Source organism: Ambystoma mexicanum, chromosome 8 (genome assembly GCF_040938575.1).
Source record: "Ambystoma mexicanum isolate Mex_15411 chromosome 8, UKY_AmexF1_1, whole genome shotgun sequence".
Lineage (NCBI taxonomy): Eukaryota > Metazoa > Chordata > Amphibia > Caudata > Ambystomatidae > Ambystoma > Ambystoma mexicanum.
The window spans coordinates 1,424,396,360-1,424,419,131 of NC_090929.1; the positions used below are offsets into that span (position 1 = coordinate 1,424,396,360).

General features: G+C 44.3%; 1 protein-coding gene across 3 annotated transcripts in view; it reads right to left on the reverse strand.

Moving 5' to 3' along the window:
* Window positions 1-22,772, reverse strand: part of PI4K2A (phosphatidylinositol 4-kinase type 2 alpha) — a 362,467-nt gene that overhangs the window by 237,746 nt on the left and 101,949 nt on the right. For all 3 annotated transcript variants that reach the window (XM_069611565.1, XM_069611564.1, XM_069611566.1), the window contains exon 2: window positions 2,008-2,208. In XM_069611565.1, coding sequence (XP_069467666.1) covers window positions 2,008-2,208 — 201 coding nt within the window. The remainder of the gene's footprint in view (window positions 1-2,007; window positions 2,209-22,772) is intronic.

Genomic DNA, 22,772 nt, shown 5'->3' on the forward strand with positions numbered 1-22,772 from the left:
AGAAGGCGGACACGGCATTTTGGATGCAAGACAGTCCCATGGATGCAGATAAAGTGTCCTGTGTAAGGAGTTTCCTTTGGGAATGGGGTCCTTGTCCCCCAAGGAGGAGTCACTCCCAGTGAGGTCCCGCTTGCCCAGACCCCCAAGGAGGGTGTTGCACAGCAGGCTCACCTCCCTAGCCTCAAAAGGGGCATCTCCCCCCTTGGGAAGAAAGGACGAACACTCCTGATTGGTCACACCCACTATCTGGATTCATGGAGGGTCATTGCAGAGAATCCATGGATCCTGTCATTTGTGAGATGGGGCTTTTGCCTTTCCTTCCTTGCCCACTGAGTTTGTCAATTCTGCTCCTTTCCTCATATTCAGGGATTCAGAAGTTGCTGGAGCTAGGGGCAGTGGAGGTGGATGTGGTCTGGGGGTTGCGGTTGTTCAGCTGGCCCAAGGACAATTCTGGAGCATTCCCACTTAAACCTCTACCCTTTTGTTTAAAACGGTTCAAAATGATCAAACAGGTGCAGAAACGCTTGGCCTTTTGTTGGGTGAACTGGGCCTGCATGGTGGATCTCCAGGACACCAAGTCTATACAGTAGCTTGACCCGAGGTTCTTGAGTTTTTCCCTGGGGGCAGGCAGTTGGCTGCTACACTTCTAGCCAAACTCAGCACCCAGAGGTTTTGCAAACCCTTAGGCAGCGGTTTTCTCCCACCTTTGTCTCCAAGGGGGGGGGGGGTAATGAGAGAATCCAGGACATCCATCACACCTGCTTATTCTTCCTCAGCTGCAAGCAACAGCATGATGGTTCCGGAGGCTTCTCAGCCTCATGTATGCTCTGTGCCTTATGCCAGGATGAGGTATATCCAGATCTAGCCTCTGAGTGGAAGCAGTCACTCCACTCCCAGGTTACCAACCTGGCTATTCTAGAGCCTGCAGGAGGATCTCTGCTGGTGGAACAACCTGGATAACCCAATTGTTGCAGTGCATTTTGACAACTCCCTCCTCTCAGTGGCGATTACAACAAACTTGTTCCAGAATGGTTGAGGAGCAACCCTGAACAGGATGAAGGTTCACGTCCTGTCATCTCAGGCAGAGTTGAAGTGGCACATCAATGTGCTGGAACGCATAGTGATCTTATATGCCTTGAAAGATTTCCTCCTGAAGATTATGGGGCATGAAGTGCAAGTTTTAATGGATGGTATGATCGCCATGTTTTATTTAAATGGGGTAGGAAGGGCACAAAATCTCTGCAGTTGGCCCTGCAAACATTAAGGATATGGGAGTATGAGATATCTAACTGAATTAGACCACTGGCCCTGCACCTTCTGGAGATGAGCAACGAGGAGGCAGATTCTCAGCAGGAAGATCTTCAATAAGCACGAATTGGAGCTCAACTCTGGGGTGGCAGACACCCTCTTCCAGGAGTGTGTGTGGGGTGCGGTTGGGGGAGGGGGGGGCTGGGGAGTCCACCTCAGTCTACTTACTTATGACATTTCAGAAAGCAAAATTCCCATTGTATACTTCCATCCAGGGAGTGAGGCAGAAAGTGCCATCTGGGTCTGTCCAGCCAGAACATGCATGATGAACGTCACTGTGACAGCAAGAAGGGAAAACATTAAAGTGCAATATGATTCAAAGGGGCCAGCTTCTGTCACTGGTGTGTGGTCAATTAGAGAGCCAAACCATCTCGTTCTGGTCTCCTATGTACTGCAATGATACAATGCATCCCAATGTCTACTTATCAAAGGGTATAGCATCAGCCGAGTAATGTATTCTTCCAGTCATGAAACTATTCTTGTTCATTTTGAACAGTTCTGAGGAGCAGCAAAGATTTCTTAGAAAATAGACGCTTCCTGCAATAGTCAATTTGGGAGCTAATGTTCAAGTCTGATGTGAATATTTACAGTCAAATGCTATTCACCAATATACTACAGATACATATTGCAGTGTTTTCAAAAGAACATTACACAATACCACTCCTTTACACAAACTCTATTTCACCAATATGGCCTTACCTTTGTTCGTGGAACAATATTAAGTTCCAGTTTTTGGTCTACCAGGCTAGCTCCAGCCTCTGACAGGTAACCCTGGTTCAGAACGAGGCAATCTCTTCCAAAGCAACAGGGGCAGCACAGCTTTTGCAGCCACTTGGTCCACTTGGGGTTCAGTTGCCCATATGGTTCTTCAGTTTTGGGCTTAAAAACAGCAATTATTTTCTGTTGAAAAAAAGGAAACAATTTTAGATAAAAACCAAGCCTTTGTAAAGTGTACTAAAAACAAAAAAGATACACCGGTGGCTTGAGCAAACATCGCAGAGGGAGTTATGCATTGTATCACTGCTGCAAACATTTTTCTTGTGCTAATAGAAGCAGAAGTATATTAGCGTCTCATAATTGAAAGAATCAGGTACAGTAGATTTACGGTCACTGTTTACAACTGCATGAGATGGTACCAGGCCTTTTTACACATTAAAATACTGTAAATACAACATCTTTTATTTGTCTGTGCCCTTCAATTACACACTAGTTGAGATCACAGGGCGTTTCAAGGTCAGGTCACTTGACAGAAACCAGAACATCTTGATTTGTATCTGCCCGGATGAAACCGCTTGCAGTAGAGAAGCAGACTGAAAACAAGACGCGAAGTAGAAAACACATTTTTTTACTCTGTTAAAATTGCATTTATTCACAAAGTTTAGAAATAGGGAATAACATACTCCTGCCTCAAAATCCTATCTGGAGCACTGGATGTTAGTTGCTTCTCTACACAAAAAACACAGCACCTACTTCCGTCACTGAAGCTCCTGTTGGTGTCCGCATAGTTAGTAATAAGCCGACTTTGAGCTTCTGAAGATTAAAAATAACTAGACATTATGTGAGCATTGGTCCAGCAAGCCAAGATGTGTTCAACTGCTGGCTAACTTGTAGGGACTTATTTTAGATCACTACCTCTCCAGTGATCAGTACACTGCCAGGCATGCCCAGTGACCACCAACACATTTCAATGTTGCCATATTTTAAAATCAGCCATATACCTTGTTTGTGTTTGAAACCCCACACATGTTTTATATGGGAGTACAAGTATTTCCAACTCAGTGCCCTCCCCAACATAATATAAAGTATCTAAAAACACAATCTTTGGAGTTAGGCCGCATGTTTATTTAAGAACAATCACACACGGCCTGGGGTTGTGCCCGTGGTTATGATCAATTCAAAACCTTCAAGCTATCACATTTTTGTTTTGCTAAAGTTTTCCCTTTACAATATTTTTACTCGCTTATAAAATACTCCCATTAGGAATTGGATTTACATTTTTACTTCCAACTTTTTAAAAAAAAAAGAGATTAAAATACTTCCACTTTACAATTTTATCTGGAGCACTGCCCAATACGGTTAACGGATACTCCATTGCCAATAGCTGAAAAATAAAAAAAGGAATCAATAAAAAAAAAAGAAGGAGCTGGTGAGGTGGCATTTTGAGAGATACTCTGAATCAAACTAGTCAACCTTACTCTCAATTGAGCAAACTTGTTACCATTGCCACAATCTACCGTCCTCAGAGAAGAAAGCCGACAGTCTCATGACTCTCGGGAATGAGTGTTCATCCTTTTAAATGACTAACCAAATCTTAACCAGAGATTAGAACATTTGGGTGTTTCACTCTACCAATCCATTTGCTTACTCCTTCCAAATTGACAAGCAAACCTCTCTGAACTTAAAAAAAGACTCACCTAATCAGCTGATCATAACCACTACCGTTTGAGATGTCCAGGCTTTTGTACTCCACTTCTATCACCCCAATAACCTAATCTGACTACGAATACTGCTCATAGAAATCACTCTTCGGCTCACCCTTCTTCCTGAGGCCTTCCTCCCACTTCAAGAATTTGACTGGAAGTTCTCACCTGGAATTCGTACACTCCTCACCATCAATCATCCTAAGCACATTCTTATTGCTCTTAATGTGGCTATGACCATAAGGCTAGAATCCTGAAGCCCCAGGCAAAGTTAAAATTGTACATAAATGAAGCAGACTTGGGTTCACCCACGATTTACTCCTTCTCAAACAAATATAATGCCATAATGAACAAACTGTGAAAATGCAGTGACAGCATCGACAAAAGGGACTTCAAACGTTTTCAGTCCCGTTACGGTCAAAGCATCAGGGTTGCTAAGAAATGTAAAGGACTTGTGAAAACAGTTTCCAACACAGCGAAAAGTGGTCCCCAAATCTGAAACTACTTCTCGCTTAGCCACTTCTATTTCTACTTTACCATAGTGCAATGGTCATCTTGGCTACCTTAAGTTGACTACATACCAAGCCACAGTGCTCTACCTGTAACTCCCAATGCTCTTCCAGACTCCACCCACTAACTTCCAGGTCCTATCCATTATTCTCATCTCAATAACACCAATTCTATTTCCAAAATCACTGAATTCAGGTTGTGTAGTCAGATGCTTCTCTTTTGACTTCTTTCAAGAGAACAGATACAGGATTACAATAACATTTCCAGGAACTGAAATTCACCACTCAGTGAATTTCTCTCAAAGTCCCTTCCTTCTCAAACCATCACCTGCCCCCAAGTTCCCAAGGTAGCCTACCAAAGTGAAACAGCTCATTTGACCCGAAATCCACGACTAACTGCCTTCCAGCCAATGCACTGCCTATTCAAGCCAGTCATTGAACACAGGCTTAATCCACAACTGCAAATATACCTGTTTCATCAAATCCTCATCTGCATGCAATCTGCATTTCTTGCTCATCCAATATGGTTTCAGCAAATTCTTGGATACAAACAGTTACATGCAGCTAACAAAACTGAGGTGGTCAACACTGCCTGACGCCATTACAAAATCGCCCTCTACTGCCTTAAGGTAGCCCATGCTCCCCTCTCACTCAAATGACAGGCTCTCTGCTCATTCATATTTTACAAAAGCAACACATTTAGTAGAGTTTGAAAAAGGTCTTTACATTACCTTCATAGTGCCAAAGGTTCTTTCTGACTCCCTTCTTGTGTGACATATACATGCAAGGCATAAATACTTTCGATGGTGTGCAGCGATTTTAACAAATAAAAAAACGTAGAATAACTTTAATAAAGAAACAATAATAAAGAAATATCGAATTGGTTTAAAATGTATATAAGGTGGGGTAAGGGGCTTAAAACGGTTGGGTTTAAAATCATAGGGAAACAGCAGGTTTAGAGGGGACCCCTAAAATAAAAAATAAGATATTTTTTGTTGTAAACGTTTCGTTATTAAAGCATTCTCTGTAATTGAATTAGTTATAATCACATACATGTAACCCTTTTGGTTAGCAAACAAACGTATATGATTAGCAATTTTGTAAAAATATGTTTAATATCCCCAGCAGTTATTTGTACCCAAAAGACATAATGAGCAACATTTGAGCTGTTTTTGGACCTAAAGACATTAATGAAACGAGTGTCTGAAATGTAAAGGTTACCCGCATGAATGGACACAAATAAATATGAAAAAAAGCTCTGAAAACAGTGCAACGCTCTGTACAGCTGGGTGCTGTCTGTGTTGCAAAGGGCAGTGTCCCATATACTGTATGCTTACCCCATCATTTGCTGTGTAAGGAGAAGTTTCATAAATCAAACATTTTACAATGTTAAAAGGAAAGTCGTAGCTGGAAGTATGGGGTTGCTGCAGGAAGGATAATTGTCAACTTAAGGTAGCCAAGATGACCCTTGCATGTCATGGATATCAACGGTTTTCAACATAGAATTATGTTGTGGGGAAGTCCGGGTCGGTAACAGCCCTCAAGCAGCATTCCAGCCCTGCTCACCCATAAAAGCAGTATTTAATCGCTATTAGTACTCTGAACTGCCATCAGGGGTGAAAATGCTTTTTAGTTTGTTTTTAAGGGAATCAGGTTTTACACAATTCATGCTTCCCTTAAAAAGACATGATACATGTCCACAATTAGAAATTACAATTTCCAGGACCTGGAGGTGGGCCGGGAGGCATGCAGGCAAGTGGGTAGGGGGCCTACCTGGTGGACTCTGGTGGTTCGACGGACTCTAATAGAGACTCAGCCTGGGACACTGCCCTCCGACAACCTCAAACAAGAATTCCTGATCATATCCAAACAATATAAAAATGCAATCATCCAAACCAAAGCCAATACGTTCAACTGCAGAATAACCAACACTACCTCTAATACCAGAGAATGATTCTCCATCTTCAAGGAACTGCAGGCCCCAGTCTTTCCATGCCAGCCCCGCTCTCCAAAGATCGTGCATGGTGCAACAGCATCCAGAGCGCCATGTTAAACAAAAACAGGTTACTCCAAAACAAAATAATCACCAGACAAAACACCCTAAACCACTCCAAACAACCCACACATTGACCGTTACCGGCCCAGAGGGCATCCACTCTGCCGAACACCTCACCGCTATTCAAATTCAATAACATCTCCGACCAAGACACCCTAAACATCCTGAAAAGCCCTAAGCCATCAAAATGCAAAGGCGACATATGCCCAGCCCCCCTGATCATAGACTGCACTGAAACTTTAGCCCCGTTTATCACGGCAGTCATAAATTCCTCCTTCACCTCAAGCGTCGTACCCGCAAGCCTCAAAGCAGCATGGGTCTTACCACTCCTTTAAAAAAAAAATTAAAAAAAAAAAAATAAAACACGCTTGATCCAACCTCCCCCAATAACTACCGCCCGATCACAACCTTCCTTTTCCTGTTAAAAATACTTGACAGAGCAGCTTGCGTCCAAATACAGAAACAGCTAGAAACAAACCAAATACTATGAATCCGCCAATCCGTTTTCTGCCCAGGGCACGGAACTGAATCTGCCCTCCTCCATTTAAAAAAAAAAAATAAATAAAAAATCAGATGGATGATATCAGGGACAAGGGTAAACTTCAGCAGCGTTTGACTTAGTTGACCACAGCATACTGTGATGACACCTTACCCAAGCATCATCCTTTTTACCAGAAGCAACATCATGGATAGCCTCCCTTTTAGAAGGTAGAAGAATGCAAGTCTTCTCTTAGAATACTAGTGCAACATCTTCACCAATCAATTGCAGAGTCCCCCAAAGCTCATGCGTCTCCCCCACACAAACCTTTTCACAAAGCCCCTCTTCAACCTCCTCAACTCCCTTGACATTGCATATAAAAATTACGGATGCATACCCAAATTATCATCCCCCACACTGGCACCTACTCAGAAAATGCTGCCACGCTAAACTCAACCTTCACCATTATTCAAGCCTGGATGGCCTCCCACGGCCTCCGCTTGAACGATGACAAAACAGAACTCATCATAAGACGCCCAACAGCTCTAAACAAACTGAACCCTCAATACTCGACCTTCATTATCAATAGCATCCCAATCCCAGGCGCACCCTTAGTTTAAAACCTTGGGATTTTATCTAGATGCCTCGCCAACACTTACTAGACCAGACAATGCCTCTTAAGCTGCTTACAACACGAAACTCCTTAACGCCTCAAGACCCTTCCTACCACCAGATAGCTACCTGACGATCGATCTCACGTGGTGGGCGCTAGATTAGACTATTGTAATGCTCCATTTGCCGGCACCTCATCCCACAATCTAAAAAAAAACTGCAAGTCATACAAAATAATGTCGTAAGAGCTGCCCTCAACCTCCCCAAAACTGAACCATGTCAGCTGCCCAAAGGAATGCACACTGGCTCCCTATCCAGGAAATAATTATCTTCAAGACCCTAACCATTATCCAAAGCTGCATATCCAAATCAGCCCTTCCCTACTTGTCTCAAAGATTCTCCAGACCGCAATCAACCAGGCCCATCAGAACACCCTATGCACAAAGGCTAGTTCAACCCACCTGCAAACGTGCCAAAGCAGGTGGCTCAAGTTTTCCAGTAATTGCAGCTAAGCAATGGAACTCCCTCCCACCCAATCTCAGATCAAAAGGCTCATACTGGGCTTTCCATAGAGCCCTCAAAACCTGGCTCTTCAATTAACTCGAATGACTCTTGGCCTCCCACCAACTCTGGACCCTTGCATCAATGTGTATGCACGGTTTATAGCAATATGTATGCGCGGTTTATACTTTTATGACTATACACAACAAGGTAACCACTGCAACAATGTAACCTCTAACCGCCTTATGGGCTTCATGTAACTCGTTATCCACAGCAACCTGATGCCTGAGGGCTTACGCGCGCTATACAAATGCAAAATTAAATAAACCTCTTAAGGGGGTGGGGGAGCGCGCAGACCCCAAAAGAGAAAAATCTGACTCTGCCGGGTCCAGTGAAGGAGGTGGGGGGGCGGGAAGCCTCCTGAGGCTGTTGAAGCTTAAAGCTGCTTTCATGGAGCGATGAGGCATGCCGGGTCTCCTACCCCCTTCCCCAGGGGCGCAAGACTCCTCACCAGAGGCAGCCGCGTCAGATTCTGACAGAGGTCAAAGAAGGGAAACAGAAGTGTATGGAGAAGCTCCTTGAGGTGCACAAAGAAGAACTGACCAACATGTTTGACCCAGAGCCGATTGTACATCCCAGATCCAACTACTGGCTGCCCTCACAGAGGGTGGCATCGTACATGGCCCAAAGGTTACGCAAGCCGATCGGTAAAATCAGGCTGCGAATGCGGTCAGAGTGCCCTTGACCGGATCTACCAGGGAAAGTGGCTGAGACCTCGGAGCTTGATCCCAAAATGATTACCTTCATATCAAACGCCTCCAGTGACCCAAGGAAGGGCATGGACTGAGCCTGGAAGGGATGCCAGGGAAAGATTTACATCTCTTTCATTCTCCTTTGCAGCCCTACAGATGAGGTGTGTATCTTGGCTTTAAACGCATGTAATTAAAGCCATTACGGAGCATTTAATTTTCTTCTGCGTACTGTTTACGCTGTATTTATTTTCATTAAAAAGCATACTTTCCTCCACTAGATGGCAGTAGAGGGCAATAATCTCCATATCAGAGTGTATTACACAACTTCTTTTATTAAATCACTGAAAGTACAGTGGGGTTAACTAGATTTTTGGGACTTCTAGTTTACCATTCAGGCTGAACATGTTGATGTAAGGACTTATATGTTGCCACGTGGTGTTATTATGCAATTTGTGTTTTTGGAAGTAAACTCTTATCATTACTGTAGGCCTTGAAATCCAGACTATTTCTTAACAGAGTTTCTAGGCTCTATAAATTTTGAAAATGAAGCTGTGTAAGTACCAGGTACTTGTAAGTTATTTTATGGCAGAATATTTTCCACAAGTGTAATAAAATGGTTAAAGCCAAGCCAGACAACGTTGATCTACAACTCTTTTGGGCTACGGGTCTGATTTTACATATATGCATTGGGTGTATGTTGGATATGTTTGACTCTTGCAGAGGAGAAAACTCATTTTTACTCTCGACATTGCATTTACGCTCCAATTTGAAAAATCATGCGTAAAATACTCCCACCTCAAAATCTTATCTGGAGCACTGCCCCTAAGGCACCTAAACCCACAAAATGCCAAAAAGGTGACTGGTCCTCTCACTCGACTCGCCACACCTCACCAGTTCTGCTTCAGTCCAACCTCCCAGCCTCTCCCTCCCCTACCTTCAGACACTCCCCTCTCCCAGTTTCCACCCTCTGGCTCTTGAATTCTCACCCAGTACACCTAAACCACCAGTGCCTTCCAGACTCAATCCAAAAATCGCCCGCCTAAACCCCCACAGCTCAAATGATCAATTTACCACCCTCCCAACCCCTCCTGACCCACCCCTCGTCTCTCACATGCCTACCTGCCTCCACCCGCCTACTCTCCCCCCAATCGACGTAACCCTCTCACCCAGCACTCAAAGTCCACAGGCATCCAGCCCCTCCCCTGCGCCCACCCCACCTCAACCAGTCTTATCCACCCTGAATGATCCTACCACACCCACCTCCCCATCCGGCACCCATGTCCACCGTGCTCCCCTACGATGAGCATGATGAAAGCCACCTCCCCTCATGAAGTTACATGCATCCTTTTGAATGCCCGCACCGTAGCAAAAAACAGACTGCATCCTTGACCTCCTTTCCTCTGACAATCCGGACTTCATTTTTATCAACGAAACCTGGTTCTCCAACAACTTTGCCTTGTTAGCGCACAATGCCTCTCCCCCCCTAGCTACTCGCTGATCACCCGCAATAGACACTCCTGAGGTGGCGAAGTGACAAACCTCTTCAAACCCCATTTCTCCGTCTCCCCCGTCGAATCCGACATGCAATGCCTCCTATGAATCCCTTCTGGTAAAACTCTCGCTACCATCGACTTTGACCCACAGCTTCCTACTCATCTAAACAACCCCTAAATACGACAGATATTTCTCCAACAATCTCTGACTCAATAGCTACCATTCAGCACCGATTCTCCTCGATCTCTCTGCAGCCCTTGACACGGTTAACCATTCAATCCTCCTTGACCGCTCCACTACCTAGGAATCCGTGGGCACTGCTCGCAATTGGATTGCTTACTTCCTCAGCAACAGTTAACAAATAACCTTCTTCCCCCCTTTTGTCTCAACTGCTCACTCAGTGAACACCGGAGTACCCCAAGGTGCATGCCTATCTGCTCTCCTGTTCAACCTCTATCTGCCCACTCTTCCGGGAATCATCCGCACGCACAACCTTTCCTGTTACAACTACGCTGATGATACCCAAATTATCATTACAATCCCCAAGACAAGCACCAACCTTGAAGCCTATCTCTGGGATATTGACCGATGGATGAGGAAAAAACCACCTCCTTTTGAACCCTGATAAAACTGAAATCATGGTGTGTGGCAATACTGCCCTTCTCCCACATCCGCTCCCATGCCTGCCCCCCCCGCCCCCAAGATATAGTCCAAAACCTAGGCTGCACTATGGACCCTATGCATCACACACTGAGCAATGCACAAGACCGGCCCAACGTACCTGTAAGAGAAGATAAAACCCTACCTCCAATCTTGCACCCTCCTAAGATCAAGCACTGCCCTCTTTCTAGTGATTCCAACCTCTAACTGTCAGGATTGGAGGATCTGCCTTCTCAATCTTGGCCCCAACTCTGTGGAACTCACTCCCCCCACATATTCGACACACCGAAGACTGTATGACCTTCCGCAAAGCTCTAAAAACGTGGCTCTTTCCGTAATGACCTTCCACAAAGACCTTGCACCTAGATGACAAATGCTCAATGAGATCCGAGCAATGATGCCACTGAATATGCTGATTAAGTCACTATTGTGCAAATGCGTGGTTTAAATCCGGAATAGTAAGCTCCTTAGATCATACCTCCACCCAAACACTCCCCTCCCACATCGCTATGCTTTCTCTCTACTCTACACCAACACACAATTAGAATGCAGCTACACCCCTCGATCAATTTCGGCTTAGCTGCTCACATATGAACATTACTCCATGAACACCTCATTTTTCTAATAAAACGCAGCTGCACCCCATGAAACCGGCCTAGCTGAACACACAAGTGTCCTACACAGGCCTTACACAGCCAGAACCCAGTCTTGGTGTCCATCCTCAAGACTGCACACATTCAACAGATATCAAATACCACCACACCTATTGTTAGGCTATAGCTACCATCAGGCAATTGCATCGGATGCACACATAATTGGTGCACCCAATCACCCTATGACACCTTACTCTTTCAAGTGAAGCAGACTATGGTCCCAGGGGGCGTTCTACCTACCAGCGCTTTGAGGTCATACCAATGATATGCAGAGTGCTATATAAATGCCAAATAACATAAGATAACTTGGTAGGGCCCATACAGAAGATCATGGATCTGGCGGAAAGGCCAAGGCACACTGGAGAGCCGGTGAAGCCTGAAACTGTGGCAAACTGGGCTCAAAGGGCAGTGTGCCTTCTAGGGAAAGCAAACTGTGCCATGTCGTGCAAGAGAAGGAGGGCCCCGTTACTAAAGATTGACACCAATCTAGGAGACTTAGCCTCCTACAAGGCAGGTGAGGCTGCCCAAGGCCTCTTGTTTTACCAGGCATTTGTTAAAGAAATGGGGAGATTTGTGGGCATCCCTCGAGAAAGCACAGACCTCCACTCCAGTAAGAAGATCTTCCCTGCCAGAGTTTTTGCAAGGACCGGCCGCAGTAGAGATCATGCATCTACTCGCAGAAGAGGCCTCAAAACCCAAGATCACACAATTGGGAGTCCTCTCAGCAGGACGCCTTCTACCCGGTGCAAGGTTGTGGCGGTGGAGGACGCAGAGGGCGAGGCTACTACTGCCATCAAAAAGCCCCAGCAGGTGAGGAGTGTGGTATACTATCCTCCAGTCGGGGGCAGGTCACTTTTGTGCTTAGAATATTGGCTGAGGTTTTCCAGCGATGCATGGTTGCTACAGGCAGTGGCAGGGTTCCGGCTTGAGTTTACGGCAGAGGCATTCCAGCGGGTCAGACCCTGACAGTTAGTGCACAGAAAGGAGAAGGTGAGATCTGTCATCAACCTGAAGGAGCTCAATGGGTGGCTGGTTTACAGACACTTCAAGATGGAGGGGGTGCATCTCCTAAGAGACATTCTCTGGAAAGGGGACTGGCTAGTGAGATTAGATCTGAAGGACGCCTATCTGACTACACTTCTTGCTAAAGAGCACCGCAAAGCTTTGAGCTTGTAGTGGAACGGATAAATGTGGCAATTCAAGTGCTTCCAGTTTGGTCTCACCTCGGCGCCCTCGGCATTCAAGACGATTAGGAGACCAGTAATAGCTGCCTTAAGGGAGAGAGGTATCCGGATGATCATTAACCTAGACAATATTTTCACATTGGCAGATGACAGGAAGGCGCTCGTCGAGCAGATGCATTTGGCGTCACAGCACCTTACGTCCCTAGGTTCTCAAACCGAAGGAAGTCCGAACTCATACCCAGGCAGTGGGAGAGGGCCCAAGATTCCATCAGTTAATACCTCTGGATCAGGAGGGGAAGTTGGAACAGGAATGATGGCTTCCGAACATGGAAGCCTGGAATGGGCAGGTTATCTTCAGAGATGTTCCAGAACTAGTTATAGAATCTCATGCTAGCAGAGCAGGCTGGAGAGCGAGGCGCCGCCACCTGGAAGACAGGCAGCAAGTAGTCCCAGGAGGAGCCGTCTCTTCACATCAATGCCTGGAATTGCTCGCAGGCTCGTTCACAATAAAAGCATTAGCTAAATAAAGAGCGGAGTGGTGCATTCTTCTCAGGATGAACAACATTTCAGCGGTGCATTACATCAACTACTTAGGAGGCAGGAGGAGATAATGAATTACTTCTGGCACTACTGCATTGACTGGAGGATCTCAGTAACGGCGGAATATCTTCCGGGAGTTCAGAACGTGATGGCAGATTGGAACTCCACTACTGCCACGATTACAGAAAATTGATGCTACACAGGGAAGTTTTTGCTCACATGACAGCCCTCTTTTAGAACTGTGGGAGTCTACAGGTCTGCCATTTAAGCTAGTCACGAGCCGGTGGAAGAGGCCCCAGTAGGCGGGGGGGTGGGACACCCAGCAGCAGTGAGACTGCTGCGAGGCGTAAAGATATGCACACACCCCCATGCCTAAAGATGCCGAGCTATGTGGGACGTCAATGCAGTGTTGTGCCCGTTTATGGATTGGTCTCGGAACAAGGATTTGTCAGATCAGCAACTGGCAGGCCACGCTGCTGTGCTTGGTGTCCTGTACAAGAGTGGCAGATGTGAAAGCTCTTTAAGCGGATACAAAGACGTTCTATGCAGAGTATTTTTCTCGATTGTGAAGAGAACTAAGTGTCACTCTACAGTTCTCATTCCTATTTTCAGGAGCAGCCAAAATTGTGCGCGGCAAATTGTATCAAGGAGTACGAAGCTAGGACGAGCGGGGTGAGACCAACCGCCGTCTCTCAGCTGCTCAGTATGCGCAGGAAGCCATTTAAGGCAGTAGCGGCAGCGACTCTAGCCAGATGGGTGCAGGAGGTCATGACCCTTGCAGGCACAGATATAGCACATTTTGGAGCACATTCACTGAGAGGAGCTATTGTGTCCAAGGCCTTTAGTGCTGGCGCTAGCCTTCAGGACATTTTGAGGGCCCCGGATTGGTCTAGGCAAGCCACTTTTTCGATTTTTTTTAATTGTATTAGCTGAACTTAAACATCTTTTCAATATAATACAATCATAAAAAAATTATGAATTCAAAATTAACAAACATAATTTTCAATCAATGTGAGCTTTTCAATCACTTCAGAATAAAAACATTCCTATACAAAATTTCATGTACAGATTTAAGAACACAATATTCATAATATCAATTAAAAAAAACCCTAACATGAAAGAAAAACAATACAGAGACATGCATGAACAAAGTTCAAGCACAAATACAACAAAAAAGGAAAAATCAAATGTGCACAAATTATAAGGACACACCTTAGCTGATCGAATGTTTTGAATTACATTTACCATCAATACTCCTATATTTTTTTTATTTGAACAGCTAAGCTGATACTATCTAAATTCAAAGATTGCAAAAAATGTACAGTCGCCCACTGTATTGTTTTCTTACCTGAACATAAAAGATACGACCACCGGAGATCAACCTGCTCTAACATTGAGACCGCAGTTATAAAATGAGTTTTTCTTACATTATTTAACTTTGGACACTGGCACTAGAGATGTTTGAGCGATTCTACTACATTCTGATTTTCGCAAAATCTGCAAAAACTCTAGGAGCTAGGTATTAATGTCCTTCTTACTTGTACTTGCCTAGTTGCCCATGAATCAGGGCATACTCTTAAGAAGCCTGTAACTTTCAGATGTTTTGGCCAAAATCTATATCTGCACTGCTGGCGATATCTTAGACATTGCGTTCTCGTAGCTATCCAGTCGCATTTATAAATTAATGTTTTTGCCTTATCCGGATTTGTAATCACCATGTCAATCGATATACCAGCATCCGCTATGATTGCATAGATTTGATCTACCATTAGTTTGTCAAATTTGGTGCATGAAGAAAACATGAGTCGCAATCACATTCAGCATATTAGTTGACTCAATTCCCACAAGACATTTTAGAAACAGGGCACAAAGGCGCCAAAGATAGAGAGCATGAAGCGAAATTTGTCCAAGTTCAGAGCGCAGCCATGAACCTGGCACGCACTGAGGCAAATGCAAAACTGCTGGCCAAAAGGTGGCTTTTAATCTTCCCAAATTTGGTATTTGCCAGATTGGTAACGTTTCAATACCATATAAGATTGTGGGGATCACTTTAAAATTCCAATACAAAATTGCTGGTTTGATTGTGAAGTTACCATAACGGAATAGTATGATTTTTGCCTATGATATTGCTGTATTTAATTTTTCCTCCATGTTCTCCATCTGCCCCTTTGGATCAATCCCACCCTCAATGATCATTCCAAGGTAGGTATATTGGGTAACTGTCTCAAGTTCGGTCTGATTGATAGACCACAAGTGTCTGTCCTGATTGTTCTTATAGGCTGAATACGTCACTATTTGAGTTTTATTTGTATTGATTGTTAGCTGATTCAACTCCAAATACGAATTGAATTCCACAAGCAATTTTTTTGTCCTACTGGGGTTTTGGAGAGGAAGACAATATCATCTGCATATTTTAGGCTTGGGATAATTTTGTCATTTAGCATTGGTGAATCAGACAATACGTAGAAGATGTGTTGCAGATCATGCATAAAATAATTGAAGATTGCAGAGGCTAATAAGCAGCCTTGTTTGAGGCCACGTGCTATCTTGATTGGGGCAGATAATAGCTCTTTGAAAGTAAGATGGATACAGTTTGAAGTGTCTGAATGGAAAGTGTGAATAATATCATGTAATACCAGTGGGCAGCCATCTCGCTCGAGTTTAGCCATGAGTAGTACACGGGAGATCGAATCAAAAGCCGCGTGTACGTCCACAAAAGGCAAGAAAGACTGATTGTTTGGTTGTATGACAGTGTGATTTTATTGCATTAAGAGAGAGGAGGTGGGCATTTGTACCTGGGCTTGTGACAAACCCTGTCTGTTGTGGATCTCTCAACTGAACTGACTTTGTCCACGCATTAAAATTGCACAAAATTAATTTGGCGAATAACTTGCCTGGCACGACCAGTAGCGCAATTGGTCGGTAATTTTGCAGAATAGTACAGTGTCCTTTGTTATATATGGGAATTATAATGGAGGTTTTCCATGAATCCGGTAATCTACGTCTTACCATGATTTGATTAAAACATTTTATGATGGTTTTTGCCCAATATTGTGGATCTTCTTCATTGTGGAGACCATCAGGACCCGCTGCTCTGGAAGAGCTCAATTTATTTCATCATATCTTCAAGGATTTCTGAAGAGCACTAAATTAAAAATTTTGATGCGTTTTTTTTTTAACATAACATAATCTGCTGGGATGAATGCCCGATCCTTGTGTAAAGCTGTGTAATGGTCTACCCAATGTTGTTCCTGTACAGCACTTGCCTGCACATTGGCTTGTTTCCAATCGCTTGATAGTTCAAGAGCCCCCAGATCTCTGCTGAGTTTTTCGCAGCCATGGCCGTCAACATGTGTTCGCTGTCACGTTGATAGCTCAGCGACCGTCGGTCTCGTATCCAATTAAAATATCTGTATTTGGCTGATCTCAAAGCCTGAGAGATATTACTGACGTGTGTGGCCATTATCGCTCTTCTCTCCTTGCGGTACGCTGCCTTTCGATGTTTAATTTCAACATCAAAGGCATGAATATGATTTTTACGACCTTGCAGAGGTATAATAGTGTTTTTGAATGGTTCTAAGAATTCTGTGTATTGGATCAGAGCGGGAGAGTTACTGTACAGGTTAACTTGCCTTGAAAATTCAACCAATTTAGCTTGTGTCCACTTCAGTCTCGTTTTAGCAGTGTTAACCTGTTGAGACATCCACGTGCAGGTTGGTTTAGCTCCTGCCCACTGTATACGCAATGCTAACAAATGATGAACACTTTGTGTGTGCGGTATTACTTAAAATGTGCGAGTTTTGTGAAATAACCTATGGTCAACATCTAGTCAATCGTGCTTCTACACGCTTCTCAGTGCCTATGTTGTATGGCGTGGCGGGATAGCTCCCTCCAATGCTCCATTAAGCATGCAAACATTTCTATTCCTCATTAAATTGACCCAAATTGACACCTCTTTTGCCTTCCTCTTTGAGGTTGTGTTTATGCAATCCAGGTTTAGATCACCAACTATTAAAGTATCGGTTATCTCGACGGTTATTGCAATTAGATCCAAAAGTTTTGTCAATCCTGTATAGAATGCTGAATCTGTCAGTCCCAAGGGGTTATGATATATGTTAACAAGTGGAATTGTGTGATGTGAGCATGTTATTTTTACCAATTGAATATATGAGCACACATGTTCCCAAGCTTCAACTTTATAGCCACTAATAATCCTGACGACGGGCGACCTTTGAGGCCGACTCTTGCAGGTAGGGGCTTCGTGTACCAGGTCTCTTGGAGGGCAATGACATCAAATAGTTGTGGAAAATTTTTGATGGATTCTTCCAAAGTGGGAATGCCCTCGAATATTCGAACTCGCCACTCTAAAAGACAGTGGTTCTGGATCTATTGATGGTCATACAGTTGGGATCCACGCCACATCAGAGCGCCTCTCATTTCGGGAACTCATAAATGTCATCTTGGACGGGAGTAAATACCTTCGCTCTGAGTGCCAAACGCTCAGGATCCTGCGCAACTAAGAAGCCCATTTCGAACAACTTCATTGTTACTTTCCAGATGGCATTTAGTACTACCCCGGATGGAATCCATAATCTTACAATTGAGGTAACTGTGTCTGAGAGATATTCTACTTGTGCAATGTCTCGGGACCCAATCTCTTCAAGTTCAACCAGATCACCAAAGACATTGAGAACACTTTGTCGGTTCAAATTATAAGTATTATACGGCCCTTCTCGGCATTTTAAAATTAATGAGTGGCAGTAAGATTGCAAGTTATCGAATGCCGAGACGCCCCGCGTCTCGTTTCCATTAAGCTGGCCTGAGGGCCATGACTTGTAGTTTTGTTGGCCAAAAATCTTGGAAAGGTAGAGGCACCCAAAGCATCCTTATGCTGGGGCCTCTGAGGAATGTTAGGTTATCTTCTCTACTTACACCATTAGGAGGACACTCATTCACCAAACTCGCCCATGTGACAGATTTGCACTGCACTCTTGGGCCTTGCTGCTCACGTTCATCATTCACACACTGCACACGTTCAGCCAGATAGCAATCAACTGCTTTGCGCAATTCTGCTAACGTCTCTCAGAAGTCATCTCTCCTGATAGCGGGGCCTCCTCTGCTGCCAAGTCCGTCACTAAGGCACTTCGAGGATTCAAGGCGGAATGCATCACTGGGGAGTGTGCAACTGGCTTATTAATTTTCTTAAGTTTACGCACAAGATCATTTAGTGGAGCGTGCACCAGAGGAGATTTGTTAACACCATCGCACACATCCGATTCTGAACGTGGACCTAGGTTTATGACCTGGTCGAGTGTTGGCTCACCACAATTTGTGATATCCGCAGTTTTTGTTTTAGTTGAGGACCGTGTTTTTTTAAAAAAAAGGAGTTTAACGAGGATTTTGGATATCCTAGCAGAGGCATATTTTTGGATTTTTTTTTTTAACTGCACTTTTCAAGCTCTTGTTTTTTTCACCCTTTTTTTGGCCAAAGCGGCCATTACTGCTAATACTTTGCATGCAGTCGCCCATCAACTGTTGCACAGGCTGTATACACGCATTGCTGCACTTGTCCATGATGGATTTATCGGGTGGACACTCAATGCTTTGGGAGGCTCAGTTACCGGTCTAATTATATTTGCAGTCACAGACACAACCATTAGAAACCCTGCAGCATTCTCTAACACCACTGGTGTGTTTTCAGTACCTAAGGGCTCAATTACATCGCCACTATGGATATTATTCACCCCATCCCATCACCTTCTAATGGAAACTGTTTAACGTGATTCGGCCAGTTGTGTTTATTTTGAAGCCAGGCCGCTATATGTTCCACTTGGGACGCCCGTTTAGAAATGTTTGAATCAAGAGTTTCAAACAATTTAAAGAGGATCAACAAAGTGGTGTTGATGGCGGTTAGCGCCATTTGAATCATCGGTGTCTGTAGCTCTGAATTCTCCCCTCTCGGTTGTGGCGTAGGACGCAGCGGAGTGGGCTGGACAAAGGGAACAGATTGGGCTTGAAAGGAAGAATCATTTAAACATACACTTTCTTGATTATGTTGCGAGCTCAGAATGTATATGGGCGATTCACATTGGCTTGCATATATTGATACCTCTGGGTTCTCCCCCATTTGTTCTGGGGAAGCCGATGAGGGAGAGTTTATTGCATGATGCCTGCATCTGTTCCTTCGTATCGGACATGGAGATCTTCCGCGCCAAAGGCAAACCCACTGGAGCAGGACGACCGATCAAGGGACCAGAGCGAGGGGCAAAGAAAACTGAAGATCCCTGCAGGAGGTCTTTGCCTCCGGGAAACCGTGAACACGCAGAGAAAGCCAAATCCCAGACAAGAAGAAGCCTGATTTGTGTTTCAAGGACTCCAGCGACCGACCCGGGTGAGCGGCAGAGTTGGGGAGACTAGGCCAAGCCTGTGTTATCAACCTTGACTCATGAATCAAAGCCACAGAGAACCGAAAGGAATGCACACAACCTGTGTTTGTGAGACATGAAAAGCCAGTTTGTGTCAAGGAAAGATTGAAGCTGCAACACTGCATCTCCGAAATTAAGATTGCGCGCGTGCTGATGTGACGCGAAAGAAAGCAAAACTGTAGTGAACTTCAAAGTCAGCGGTAACTGTGAAGCCAGTGATAGAGTAGCAGAGTGGACTGGTGAAAGAAACCACCCACTCAAATGTCTCTGTGAAAGGTTTGATGTTTTGTTATAAAGCGACAAAGTGAACCAACTGAAATGTGCGATGGTCAAGATTAACCCTGACGAAAGGGGAAGTTAAAAAGAAAAAAGCAATTTCCTTAAGAGAAAGATTTCTTTGAACTTTTCTGATTGTGTTATGAAACTACAAAGACCAAGAAACACTGGGGCAAATACCATAAGAGAGCTGAAGTGAAAGTTGAAGTGGTTCTGTAGAGGTCTATGGAAAAAGCCTTGCACATTCCAAAGTCTTCTACATGAGTGAAAAGTCTGAACCCGACTGAGGGAGACCTGGAACATGAAATAAGTTAGGGGAAAGGAACCCCTAACGAATGCAAATAAAGTTTGTGGAAGGGAGCACCTGCAAATGCTGTGACTGAGGTCCGAGCCCGGCTAAGGGAGATATATTGTCAATTTTTGTCAAACTGTGATAGAACTTTTGGTGAACTTGAAGTGACTTTAATGTGGAAGGCCAAGCGAGCCTTGACCCAAGTTTTGAACTGCTTTTTTTGATAACCTGAGCCACAGTGCGCCATCCTGTATACGGGGGCCGCCTTACTCTGTGCTGTCCAACATGGGGAGGGAAGCTGACTCCGCCATCTTAATCCTTTATGTTATAACACTGACTTTCCTTTGCATACACATTCCCCTTTACACACTTTTTGTATAAGAGATAGGGTGGCAGGCATTTGTTTTTTTTTTTAGTATAAGCCATTTTCATTTGACATAGACTGACTAGGACTGTGTTGTCTTTATTATTCGATGGTAGAGACTACTCCAATCATAGCTATAGTGAAAAGTAGGAGTTTTTCCAAGCCCCAAGAATTTAATAAATGTTTTGTAACTTGTAGCTCTTGTGTCAGTGTCATACTTGTGATACCATGCCTCCCATGCAGCTACAAGTAAAACTATCAAAAAGGAAGTTCTTTCAGGAAGTTTATTGTCCCAATGAATAGGGCATGTATTTTGTAACATTTATTGATCGATTTTAAAAGAAATTCTAGTGCTTCTTAACTTAGATTGTCACATTTACACATGTGACACGCATGCTTTGGAAACCGCCATTTTATCCGTTGATCCATCGTCCTAAGTTAAAGTGCCCCTGCAGCAGTAAATCCTAAGACCCGCCCCTCAAGCTGACATCATTAGAAGCTTATGCCCCTAGTCACAAGGCCAGTGCATGCCTCATATCAACATCTCCCATCCACAAACCAAACAAGGCCGATCTTAGCTTCACAGGCGGCAGGGTCAAGCCCATTCAGGCTATAAAGCCAAATGCAATCAGTGTTTCATTCCAGCAACTTGAATGCAACTAATCGCCCGTGAAGCTAAGCAGGATCAGGTCTGCCTCGGTTGGTTTGTAGATGGGAGACCGCCGGCGAAATACCAAGCTAAGTGATTGCTGCAAATGGATTGTCTTTATAGATTTTTATTTAATTTGATCACGGCTAGCTCTTGAGACCCAGTAGCTGACTGGTAAAGCCTTTGCGATTAAGACGTGCCAATTCGAACATGGGGCTTGCACGGCAATGACAATAAGGCACTGTTGAACATGGCAGCTCGCACAGGCTCAGCCCTCACTATAAAGATCAGACGAGTTCCCTAAACAAAAAAAAAAATATATATATATATATATATATATATATATATATATATATATATGATACATTACTCACCGTAATCGTATTTCTGATGCTTTTATCTGCTTAGATTCACATGCTGTGCATAGGCCGACATCTAGTGGAAGCTGCAGAGTATTACAGTTGATTTTCGAAACTCGAAAATGGGCGTCGACACAGGGCGTGCCAGTAATACTATCCCTAGTGTGACGTCCACTGTACCCAAGATCCCTCACGCGTCTAGGATCCTCAGATTGTATTTTTCCTGACATGAGGTAGCATGAGGAGTAGCGTGAGTACAGATAATCCAAGCAGATAGACAGAAAGGTAAGACTACAAGCAATCATGCGCCTTCTCTCGGAGGGGAGGAAGGGTGGGTCGCAAGTGAATCTAAGCAGATACAAGCATCAGAAATACGATTACGTTGAGTAATGTATCCCTTCTGAGGCTTGTGGAATCTGCTTAGATCACATGCTGTGCATAGATTAGCGAGAAGTACCAGAAGAAGGAGGTGGGATGTGAGAAGGGTCATGAGTAAATATGTTTGTCCCAATTGTGTATCTGCCTTGGAATGGGTGTCAACGCAGTAATGCTGAGTAAAAGTGTGAATAGAGCTCCAAGTAGCTGCTTTGCAAATGGTGTCAAGGGGTACATTTGCAATGAAACCCAGAGTGGCCCCAATGCCTCTAGTAGAGTGGGCCCTTGGCGTAAAAGGCAGAGTCTTTTCAGAGAGTGAGTAACACAGCTGGATACAGTTAATAATCCACTTGGAGATGGCACCTTTAGACACGCGATCCCCCTCTCTGCCTGTAGCTACGGAGACAAACAGTTGATCTGTTTTCCTTAGCGGTCTTGTTTTATTTACATAGTAGAGGACTGCCCTACGCACATCTAGGGTGTGTAGTTTCACCTCAGCCGAGCTTTGCGGGTTCTGGAAGAAAGCCGGAAGCTCGATGGACTGGTTTACATGGAATTTTGATATAAATTTAGGTGAGAACCTAGGGTGTGTGTGTAAAACCAGTTTGTCTTTATGGAAAGTAAAGAAGGGATCCTGCACTGACAGAGCCTGAATTTCACTGACCCTTCTTATAGAAGTAATAGCTACTAAGAAGGCCGTTTTATAAGTCAGGTGTTTGAGACTGCTTTTATGCATGGGTTCGAAAGGGTGGCCCATGAGCTTGGCTAGCACCACATTAAGGTCCCACCCTGGTGGTGGGTTTGAAATAGGAGGGTGAAGTCTCTTTACTCCTTCCATGAAGGCTTTAACTACTGGTACTTTCCA